Here is a 12,076-nt window from a genome sequence, read left to right as displayed (position 1 = left end):
AAATTAATTCAAGATAAAAAAAATCAGATTCTGTGACAATATAAAAACAAGAAGAAATAATTAACCATAGCAATTTATGAGAAGAGAAAAGAGCAGAACAAGGATCTGGACGGGTTTGAAATCCTGATAAAGGAATAACAAAACATCGAAACGAAATGTCTTGAGGGATCGCCTGTGTCACGATTACATCATCACTGCACGGCATAATTGTTGATCCAAATTCAGATGGAGATTTCTGTTTGATGTTTTATTGTTTGTTGACTTCATAAAAACGTTTTGCGTGGAAATTCGGGAATTTCACTCCATTCCAATCGGGAATGAATAGAATGTGGGTCTTTGGGATTTTGTGAACAATCTTTGGCACCACGGACAAAGAATTCAAAATGTCTGCCCAAACCTCACGATCCCCCTGTCCCAAGGGAACCACTTGTAAAATGATCAATCCACAAAAGTGTATCACTGCACCCCTTCGCTGGGCATGCAGACTCGTTGTGGTCGGAGTAGATGTAGTAGTATTTGTCGTCGTCGTGGAAATAGTGTTCAGGATTTTCCATGGGATTTCCAATTTTTGGTGCTTGTTTTGGTGTTTGTACTTCTCAGCTTGATTTGATTGTTTGTTCTTTGATTTTCTTTCCCAGCACGATGAGATGTTCCGCATCTAATGAACTTCTCTGTCATAACGTTTTCAATGTAATTTTATGAATGATTTTACACAATGACGTCATAATGTGAAAAGTAGAAGTGTCATTAAATGTTGGCACCTTTGCCTTGCATTGCACTTCTTGATGCCATGGAAACCAAGTCTGTCACAATCATTGGAATCTCCCCCAATGAAGCTGAATCTGTGGGTCTGTTACTCTCACACTCATAGGCATTTTGTCTTCTCAAGGCTCCTTTCTGGTCTTGCAGCCCTCTGCTTTGCTCTGCATCCCCGTTCCGGAATTTTGCTCCAAAGGGCTCTCACGGTCTTCCAATAACCAACTTCTGTTGAAGCTGTGCTGTATGGGCGTGGAGTGCCCTTGGGGCGTGGAGTGCTTATGATAAGTCACGTGGTTGGGTTCCATATATCGTAACTCGCCCGCTCAAGGCTCTTAGTAGTGTACATCCGAGCACGCAATAAAGCAGAGTTACTACGACACTCTCAGTCCCGGGTCTCGCTGCACCTCGGACACTACAGTTGGCTACGAGGATGGTTGATAATCCAGTCACGGCGCACGGGCAGGTGCCCGTTTTCGTCGGGGACGACTTCGAATTGTTTTCGGAACAATTGGGGTGCTATTTCCACGCGAATGATGTGGCCGACGAGAGCAAGCAAAAGTCGATCTTGCTCGCCTCGCTATCGACACAACATTCTCGATTACTGAGTGATTTGGTGGCGCCGGACAAGCCCAGTGAGGACACGCTGTCGTTTCAGGACATTTGGCAGAAGATGAAAGCACACATAGCGCCGGAGAAGTCATTACAGCTAGCTCGATACCAGTTCGATCACCTCGCGAAAGGTACGGAGGAGCGCGTCGCGGATTTCGTAGCGCGAGTGAAGCATTCATTCCTTGGCCTGCAGGTTCAAGCCGGGGGAGCGTCCCGCAAGACTCAGAGATCGCTTTATTTCCGGTTTACAAGATGCAAAAATGGTTTCGGCGATTCTACGGCTGAGGGGTGAAGACATTACATTCAACTCGGCAGTCGCTGCTACAGCTGTCGAGCAGACTCTCGGAGATGTCCGAGCCATCGCCAGCCAGAGCATGACGGGTGATCCGGGCTGGAGCATGACAGGTGATCCCGGGGTCCGCGTGATGTCCCGAGCACCCCAGGCCGCACGCACGACCTTTGGTGCGGGCCGGGGCCAGACGTCGCAGCACCGGCGGCGAGGTGAACACACAGGGGTGTTGGGGGTGTGGAGGTCAACACCTGCGGCGGGTGTGCCCGTATAAAACACCGTGTGATGACATTGTCACAAGGTGGGACATCTGAAGCGTGTGTGTCGAGTGGCGTTGGCCGCCATTAAGGTCATGGATGGCGAGGTGCGGGACGACCCCAGCGACCTGGAGCGCGACCTGCAGCCTGGGCATAGCGATCCCGGTGGCCCGGAGCAGGACATGCAGCCGATGATGAGCCTGTTTTCAATTGGTCCTGCGGCGACACGACCGATGACGGTGGAAATCGAAGTGAACAAGACGCTGATCATGTTTCAGATTGATACTGGAGCGGCTGTATCGATCATAGGCAAACAGACCGCGCGTAGGCTCGACGGCCTGCGGCTTATCAGGTTAAAACTTACTTTGTACACGTACACCAGCGAGAAGATAACGCCAGTCGGGATGGCAGACGTGTCTGTAGTCCACCAAGGCCAGGTCGCCGCGCTTCCGTGACATGTGGTGCGGGGAGGGGGCCGGCTCTTCTTGGCCGGGACTGGCTGACCCGCATCAGGCTAGACTGGACAGCGCTAGCCATTCACCTTGTACGAACCGTTCCAAGCCGATTAGAAGATCGGTTGGAAAAGGTGCTTCAGAAGAATCAGGATTTGTTTTGCAACGACCTTGAAAACCTCAAGGACATGCAGGCAAAGCTGTTTCAGGTGCCTCCCTTGCAACCCGATCGCGGAACGCCGGTGGCAGCGGCCGCATTGAAGGAGGGAGAGGGGTGGTGGCAACGGCCGCGCGAATACTGCGGCGGTGTCCGTTCCTTCCTCTGATTCCTTCCTTACTGCCTGCAGCTACGATATCCAGTTCCGATGCACCGGGAAGCATGATCACTGCGACGGTCCCTCGCGCTTGCCTTGCGTGGAGGGTCCAGCTTCGTCTGAATCAGCCGATCGGGTTGATGTGTTTGCACTGAGCCAGGTCCAGGGCGGGCCGGTCACGGCCAAGCAGGTCGCGGTGGAATCGGCTCATGATCCAGTACTCGCCCGTGTCGTGCAGGCGATTCCTACGGGGAATTGGAGCGATCTACCTTCGACACCAGCTGAAATGCCCTTCGCGTCTCGCGCATCAGAGCGGTCGTTAGTTCCACGGTGCATTATGTGGGGAATGAGAACGGTGATTCCCCCGAGGTTCAGACGACGTTGTCCTCCTCGACGTTCAGACGAGGAGCTGCATGCGAGTCACCTCGGCATTGTTTACCCCGAGAGTCTTGCGCGCAGCCTGTTTCATTATTTTATTATCGTTTTATGTTTTACTATCGCAGCCTCGCAGCGGCCTGTCGCCGCGGATGCATCAGGACTGTGGCCGATCGCGGGCAGGGCCTGGCAGGGAGTCCATGTGGATTTTGCTGGCCCTGTTAAAGGCAGAATGTTGTTGATTGTGATCGATGCGTTCTCTAAATGCCCGGCGGTTGTGGTTATGCAGAGTACATCGGCGGGCATGGCGGTAGAGGAGCTGCGGACGATCTTTGTGAATAAAGGAATACCCGAGATTCTGGTTTCTGATAACGATCCGCAGTTCCTCGCAGATGTGTTTAATGATTTTATGCATCAAAACGGTTTTCGACATCTGCAGTCCGCACCGAATCATCCTGCCATGAACGGGCAGGCGGAATCATTGGTTAAAATGTTGGATCGTGTTTCACGTAAAGGGAAGTTTGCATCTGCGCAGACGGTGATTGATGTGTTTTCAATCCCGTGTGGATATGTTGTACGTTCAGCCACCGGTGACCCTGCCATTCGTCGGTGTGGACGGGCGTTGCGGTTCAGGCTGGGTTTGCTGCGACCTGGGGGGTCGATGCCAAACTCGGGGTGTTTACAGTTTACAGATGCGAAACAGTTTACAGTTTACAGCCAAACAGTTCGCGCAAACTCGGGGTGTTTACCTGATTCAGTCCTACCCGAGGGAGACAAGCCAGCTTGTCGGCCGGGGTGGGGGCGCTTGATGTTGCAGTTGGGGGGGCAAGTCCGTCGAGGGTGTCACCTCGACCGAGCCAGGGGCCGTCTGAGCCTGGGCCGTCTGGCGGCGCTGGCCGCCCAGGGTGGATCAGGAGACGACCACAGTACTTGGAGGATTTGGCATGATTAATGTCATTTTGTCACTAGTTGATCTTTGTGTCGTTTGGTGTCATAGTTTCAATGATTTTTGATTCGTGTCATTTTGTCGTTTATAATTGTCATTTTATAATTATAATTTTGGAAGGGAAGGAGTGTGCTGTATGGGCATGGAGTGCTGTAGGGGCGTGGAGTGCTTATGATAATAGTCACGTGGTTGGGTTCCATATATCGTTACTCGGCCGCTCGAGGCTCTTAGTGGTGTACATCCGAGCACGCAATAAAGCAGAGTTACTGCAACACTCTCAGTCCCGTGTCTCGCTGCACCTCGGACACTACAGAAACTCCCAAAATTCATTTTCTTTGTTCACTTCCACGCTTTTGTTACTCCTTTCTCCAGCCTGTGGAACCAACTTCCTCAGACTGTTCAGCCTGACTCTTCCGTATTCAAGATGGCTATTCACCAACACCTCCCCCCCCCCAGTTCATTCTCATGATCTTTTCTCCCCTCTCTGAGCCTTCCATTCCTCTACAAAATAATAGCCCTCCACCAACCGACCTCTTCCTTACCCCCCTTATTTCTCAACATCTATTTATTATGCCATCTCCAGTTTTCCTTTCCCCCTCTTGCTGTTTTTGAGCTTGCATCCAGCTTGTTCACCCCTTTGTCCACTCATCTCCCGATGATCTCATTCTTCCCCATGCCCATTCTTAATCCAAGTGACCCTCCATTGTACCTCTATCCTGTTGTAGTTGTGTCCTTGCCTCCCCCCTCCTTCCACGATGTTGTTTTTCTTCTGTTATGTTCGGGTCTTTCCTGTGTTTAAGGTCTCCCACGAGTGGCTCAAAAAAATTAGAAACCAATGATTGGTAAAGTTATTGTTGGTTTTTGGGGACTTGTCTGTGCAATTTACAGTATTTCTGTATGTAACGGGTGATCTTGTTCGAAGCGTGTGTCGAAGAAATTCTCAATTCCTCCTGTACATTTGAGTCAAATAAAACAGGAGAAACTAGAACGGGCACTCGGTAGAGCGCATACCTTCGTCACCGCTACTTTTTCCAGGCACATTTGAAAAAGTCATTTAAAAACGTCAATGACGTCACAACCATCAGTCCGATGGATGTCAAATTTGGTGTTAGACGTCATTGAGGGCAGTCCACCAAAATGGAATGATAAACACTGAAAAAAAAAAATCGAAAGTTTAAAAATGACGTAATCTGGTGACGTCATTTTGACGCACTTCCAATGACGTCAGGACCAATCGCGGACTACCATCCTGAAAGCTCTTATTTCACGGAACATTTTAACGTTGGTCTCATGTCAATTGCTCTATTAGATCTGAAGCTATGCCTACAAGTATATTTTGACCTTGAGTGTGACCTTGACCTTGACCACAGAGTTAATTTGCAAAACCTGTTCATAAATAAGCAGATATTTTGGTACTGATCATAATGCCTGGATTTGGGACAATTTCCTTTACAAATTACATAGATATTTGAATATAAAATATCAGGACATTTTTGCCTCAATTGAAAAACGTTATGTTCAAACGTCAATGACGTCATAACGGTCAGTCCGAACGACGTCAAATTTGGTGTGTGACGTCCTTAAGGTAAGTCCTACAAAACGGTATGATAAAAACTGATGAGGTCGAAAATTGAAAATTTACGTCATCTTGTGACGTCATTTTGACGCACTTCTGATGACGTCACGTCAAATCTGACACCACTTACCCGAAAGGTATTTCGTCATGGAACAATATGGCGGTGGTTGCATGTCGGTAGCTGTATTATGTAGGAAGTTATGCTCAAAAGTTTGTTTTTGACCTTTTCATGACCTTGACCTTTGACACGATCGCTCCCAAAATCTAATCAAATCGTCCTTGGATACTCACGAATCATCCCACCAAATTTCATGCAATTCGGTTTAATACTTTCTGAGTTATGCGAATAACAAACAAACACACATATTCACAAATGAATAAATACACAGCGACCAAAACATAACCTTTCGCAGAATGCGAAGGTAATAAATACAAATTTTGAATATGCAGAATTGGGGCAACACAAGCAACACACTCTTTTCCTGACTCTGCAGTTCATAGAAACTTTGAATTCTTATGTAGTTTTCAGTGAGACGAGGTCTGTTTACCCTCCAAGCATGCTGACGCCATAGCTGACATGTTGAGGGTTCAGGGAAGAATCACTCGCAGCTTTGTTGCAGCAGCCATCTGGAGGTCAGCTTAGTTTTAAAGGGATAAGGAATATTTATGAAATGAAGAATGATAGGAGTTTCCCACATTCCCATATATAACTCCGTTATGGAGGGAAGATTGTCGATAAATACAAAAACAGAAAATAAAGAACGTTGGTTCGTATCGAGAGAATAATCATCGACGAACTCGGACTCGATTTTACACTTTCACAACACAATCTGAAACACAAATAATCGGTTAAAACGAAACGTTCAATCTTTGTATTCATTTTAAATCATGGACACGTGATGTGACGGGAACCAATCAGACACCGCGATCTCGCGGTTCGCTTTTTCCCCAAAACAGCTCGCGGTCTTCACTCGGTTACCACAGCGTACCGTCCTTCACCCGACACGACGTGCGGTCCACCATGACCCGAGATCTGAGAACGAACACCCCGGGATCCACGAGCGGCTCCGATGGAGGATACGTGGTCAGTCCGGGAGGTTCTCCTGAAGACCGCGGGTCCATGGACGGTTCACCTGAGGACAAGGGGTTCAGACCCGGTACGTGACGTTCACTCCGTACCGAGAACTTGTGTTTCCCGTGCTGATCCGTGCTGTGTACTAACACAGGAACTCATTGATTTAGTGAATGTCACGATGTCTGGAGCGGAGCCGGAATTGAATTGTGAATGGAAATCCCATCCATGACATGTTACCCTCCCTCTTGTACATGTATCACATCATTTTATACCTCATCACTTCATTCATCATTCGATTCCTCTTTAATCTCGTTTACAACAAATCAGATGAAGATTTACTTGTGGTGATGGACCTCTGCACCGGCACACAATGGCCTGTTCTTGAGAACTGCAGTTGCATCTTTAACGTCCTCGAGGAATCACTGGATGAGAAAACAAGAGACTTCCCTTTGATTTCAGAGGAAGGTATGCTCAATGATGCAACACCTTCTCTGTGCATCACCAGGTTGGGATTTTAGAGCTCGTCATGTAAAAATCTTATTTGAGGGCAAATTAAGTTCAATATTATATTTAAAGATGTGAAGGGTGAACTTAGTTACCACGAAACTTGTCGGCTGTTTGTAAAACAGAGTTGGTGAGAGTTTACCAGGAAACTAATTAATTCTACTCGATGGATGGAAGTCACAAGCTCAAGGTCAAAGTTTGATCCAAAAATCATTTTTCACGAAATTTTGACCTGAAGCTGTGACCTCGACCTTTGACCGGCTGTAAGAACTTTTATGAAACCATTGTCACGGGATAGGTGCGTTTGTACCGACTCTGTTTATCTGTTTTGGTAAAATATAAAAGTATACCTGGTGTTGGTTTAATGGTTTGGGTGGTGGGCTTGGTTTACTTGGGTCCTGAGTTCAAATCCCACTTACCTGTTGAATGAATACCAGGTGGGGTTGACTCAGTTTGTCATCATTCTGAGGTTGGCAAAGTGATACCAGGTTGCTGGGATGATTGAGCCGTTTGAGTATCCTGTGTCAGAGTGGTCACCTGTCCAGGATTGTGTCCAATAACCCAGGAGACCGCTGTAGCAGCACTAATGCTCCTTCTGCACAGAGTGTGTTCTTCATTTATGGATCATAAAGGACACGTTTAACAACATTCCACACCGCTCCCTTGAGGAACTCCAGCCTGGACAGGAAGAGGGGATGAGAGAACTCCATTTAGGGAAACATGTTGACTGCAACAGGCGAGGAAGTGGAGCCAGATGTCTGTCTGTCATTAGAGAACCAGAGAACATTGACAAACATGTGGTCAGATAAACCGATTGCAGGGGTGGAAGAACAACAGATATTTTCAGGGAAATTTGTCGAAATCAGATTCAGAAGAGATGGAGGCCCATTGGTTGAGATCCCGGTTGGGAAGTTGACCGATTGAGTCAGTCCCAATGAGTCGCAGAAGTCTTTTTCTGATGTATCACGGCAGGTGACGGAGGTACCCACACCCAACCAACTGGCATGATGGCAGTTGAAGTCACCACATATGAGGATGAGAGAGTTGGGATGAGAGGATTTAAGTTGGTCCATGTTTCGGGAAGAGTGAGGTGTAAATGGAGTCATCACTCTTTTGGTGGACGGAACAACACGCATGTATACATGAGGTGGGAGTGGAGGGGAAGCCATGGTCAGAGGTATTCCGGGGGGAGTGGGGGAGTGAGGTCTGTGCATGGAGAGAGGAATAGAGTCCTTGATGAAGAGAGCAACTCCTCCACCAGGACGAGGCTCAGGTCTGTGATTCCGGAGGAGGGATTATCCAGGGAGAGATACGAGGGAGAAAGTTGTGGAGACATCTTAAAGATAATCTAAGGAAATTGGATGCCCTGAGCTCAATTTGGAATGTCACAGCAAAGGGGTTGAATACTTAATGTGGCAAGACATTTCAGTTTTTTTTGTAAAAATTTCCAAAAACAAATTTTTAATTTGGCCTGATGGGGTATTTTGTGGAGATCAGTGACAAAAATTAAATTGTGTGGATCAGAGTCGTTAACTCACGACTCTTAAATTGACAACTTATCTCAGGTAACCAGTTTGTAAAATATACCACAGCAGGTTATACATGGGTGAAAGGATGGCTGTGATCATGTTCTAAAGATTTTGTCCAGTGGTTGCACATCGGATGAATCCGAGAGGCCAATTGTGTCGCAAATCCTCAGAGAGTGAAAGCTTTGTAACACCCCAACATGGAGAACAGCCGGAGTCCACAGATCAAGCTGTCTCAGAGGGAGATTGAATTGGGATTCTCCAAGCTATGAAGGACAATGCGTGACGGGAAGCATATGAGGAGAGAGTGGAGGAACGGACAGGCTGCCTTTTCGATAAGGCCAGCAAGGAGATGCCTGCTTTGAAGTCATCTCCAAGACAACAGCAGGGAAGTATATTTGACGAGTCGACCGACCAGTCGATGAGAGAGGTTCTTTGTCGTCAGGGAACGTGGTTGCTCAAGTATCCCACTCTCAGCATACCGTGGACTCCAGATTCCTCTACTCCTTCACTGTTTGAGGAAGTTTTAAAATTAATTTTGTCACATGAAATTCAGAGAACGTGCTTTTCTTGCACCACATTAAATTGAGCAGTTCAGGAGACAGCCTTTCTCTCCTTTGCCTCCTCCGTTTTGGGATTGATTTTGGGATTTGTTTTTGGGATTTGATTTTGGGATACTTGGGAATTGCTTTTGTATATTTACACGCATTTTATCATCCATGAATGTGGAACACTGTCAAAAGCTTCCTTAAAGTCCATCCAGGTGGTGGACAATTTGGTTCTTCACATTTTGAAATTTTCAAGGACGGCCTTGTTCAGTTGTGGGTGGTGGCCCTTTTGTTCTACCTCGAAACCTCCTTGTTGGGTTCAGTGATGGAACATTATATCTGTCATAATTCCAATGAGAAGCTTATATCTTGTTCGTGGACATATTATTGGCCAGTATTTGTGAGGAAGTTGGGTTTCTTCAGAGTTTTTTTGATGGGAAATGTGTTTCCTTCTCCAAACCACTCGTGCACTTCCTTTTCCTCTTGGATCAGTTGTTTGAATTGTCCTGGTGTTGTGATTGTGGAGAGCAGCAAGTTGTTTCAGCCAGAAGTTTGGAATTCCGTCTGGGCCTGGATTTTAAAGTTTGGTGGCATTTTTTGAAGCTGTTTTTAATTATTTATTTCTTCATCAATAATAACTGGGGACATTTCCTCTTCCGACATGGTGCTTCTTCATTTCCAAGTCCACGATCCATTCTGCTTCCTTGTTGTGTTCCTTTCGATCTCCAAGAATTCCTTCCCAGAATGTTTCCCCATCTTTTCTTTTTCAGGGGGAGTTGACACATTCTGCTTTTGTTTCCCTAATTCGTGGAAGAATCTCTTCGGGTTTCTCTCAAACATGTGGTTTTGTTTGCTTCCTCAGACGGTGGTGTTATTATTATTTATTTATTTTTATCTTTCCACTATCATTTCCAGATTGAGTTTGTTTTCTACACCCAAGCACTCGAGGTCTTTGTCTCCAATTTTATGTTTGTTTTTTATTTTTTTGAATTATCTTATTTAGTTTTGGTTTTCTCTTTCCTTTCCTGAACTGTTGTCGTTGTCCAATGTGTTATGTGTGTCTGTCTGTCTTCGTGTCCACGTCTTCATATTTTCACTTAAAAAATGTTTTTCTCTGTCCGTTTATCTGATTGATGCAAAATTTTAAACATAGAAGGAACTCCCGATGGAGAATGTTTTTATTATTATTCACATTGTCGGCATGTGTCACATGGTATGGCAGCCATATTGATTTAAAGGGAAAATTTTTGTATAATATTCTCCGAAACCACTCAACGAAAAAAATTTAAACTTTGCATATGTTATCAATTCCTCATGGGGGTGATAATGATGATGTCATCAGTGAAGTCTTATTCCAGCCATGATTGGTTGACTTTAATCCTTCTCTGAAAAATGTGAAACTTCATTTTTCTTATCAATGATCAGAAGTGAGTGAAGAATTACATTTTTGACGTTCATAACCCATTCCAAGAAAGAATGTGATATAATGGGGTGCATGGATGATACGAGCATGTGGGCCATGGTAGTCGTGGGCCATAATAGTGGGGTGTTTCGTTAATAATGGTAATTTTGTTCAGAATGAACTTGCAAGGTGAGACGATGTGCTCCACGAGTGCTCTTCCTGTTATAAAAGTGATTTATTGATGTTTTCGCTCCATTCTTAATCTGCAGACCAAAAATTTGAAACGTCTTCAAGTGTGAACTGTTCCTCGTCATTGGACAGAGAAGTTTCTTTTGATCATCAACTGACAGAGACTTTTTGTCAGAATATTGACAAGTTTAGGGGTGTGTCTACAAACAACAACAACTGTGACAGGTGTATCAATGTCTTGCAACAGGAGAGCCAAAGAAGTGAGAAGGCAAACAATTTTGCTGTTACAAACAAAGACTTCACCTCCTCATCGTGTTTGAAAGGATTTGTTGAAATATGCACAGGTGAGACGTTATACAGGTGCACTGTGTGTCAGAAGGGATTTGCTTCTTCTTCATGTCTGTTGACACATCAAACGTTGAACCCCGGTGAGAAATCCTTCAAGTGTTCACAATGCAGGAAGGCTTTCTGTTCTTCAAATTTATATCGTCATCAAAAAACACATTCGGGGAAGAAACCCCACAAGTGCTTTGTTTGCAACAAAGCGTTTAATCGGTCATCACACGAACATGAGCACCAGGTATTGCACACCGGAGAGAAACCCTACAATTGTTCCGTATGTAACAAGACTTTTGCTCAAACATCAACTGCATCGGCACATCAAAGAATACACACCGGAGAGAAACCCTACAATTGTTCTGTGTGTCACAAAGCGTTCAATCATTCATCTAACTTTCATAAACATCAAAGAACACACACCGGAGAGAAACCCTTCCATTGTTCTGTGTGTAACAAAGCGTTCAATCATTCGTCTAACTTTCATAAACATTCAAGAATACACACCAGAGAAAAACCCTTCAACTGTTCTGTGTGTAACAAAGCCTTCATTCATCCATCAACTTTATCGAGGCATCAAATAATACACACAGGAGAGAAACCCTACAATTGTTCTGTGTGTCACAAAGCGTTTAATAATCCATCATCTGCATCGAGACATCAAAGAATACATCAAAGCAAATAATTTCCAGGAACAGGTGCGAGTATATGATGCCACACTTAGGATGGAAATAACAAGGAATCCAACACCATCGATTGCAAAGAAGAGAAATAAAAAATATACAAAAAGATACATCAACAAATATACCCAACAAAGTACATCAGCCAAAGGACACCATACCTTCTGTGAAGCCTGGTGGTGGCAGCATCATGTTTGGGGGATGTTTCTCATCATCAGGGACTGGAGCACTTTTTAATA

The 12,076-nt window shown here is 45.4% G+C and overlaps 1 protein-coding gene across 1 annotated transcript in view; it reads left to right on the top strand.

The window, feature by feature from the left end:
• LOC147006712 (uncharacterized) overlaps positions 1–11,906 on the top strand; it is a 50,639-nt gene extending 38,733 nt beyond the window's left edge. Inside the window, exons 5-9 of the mRNA XM_085868003.1 lie at positions 890–1,000; positions 3,184–3,664; positions 6,535–6,734; positions 6,980–7,117; positions 10,902–11,906. Coding sequence (XP_085724129.1) covers positions 890–1,000; positions 3,184–3,664; positions 6,535–6,734; positions 6,980–7,117; positions 10,902–11,842 — 1,871 coding nt within the window. The 3' untranslated portion in view covers positions 11,843–11,906. The remainder of the gene's footprint in view (positions 1–889; positions 1,001–3,183; positions 3,665–6,534; positions 6,735–6,979; positions 7,118–10,901) is intronic.
• Positions 11,907–12,076: the final 170 nt, after the last annotated feature.

The sequence above is a fragment of the Eptatretus burgeri genome, unplaced genomic scaffold (genome assembly GCF_056783735.1).
Source record: "Eptatretus burgeri isolate ZD-2024b unplaced genomic scaffold, Ebu_testis_v1 Ebu_testis_scaffold_3155, whole genome shotgun sequence".
Lineage (NCBI taxonomy): Eukaryota > Metazoa > Chordata > Myxini > Myxiniformes > Myxinidae > Eptatretus > Eptatretus burgeri.
Note: the sequence above shows the minus strand (reverse complement) of the source record. Positions and strands in the feature narration are given on the sequence as shown.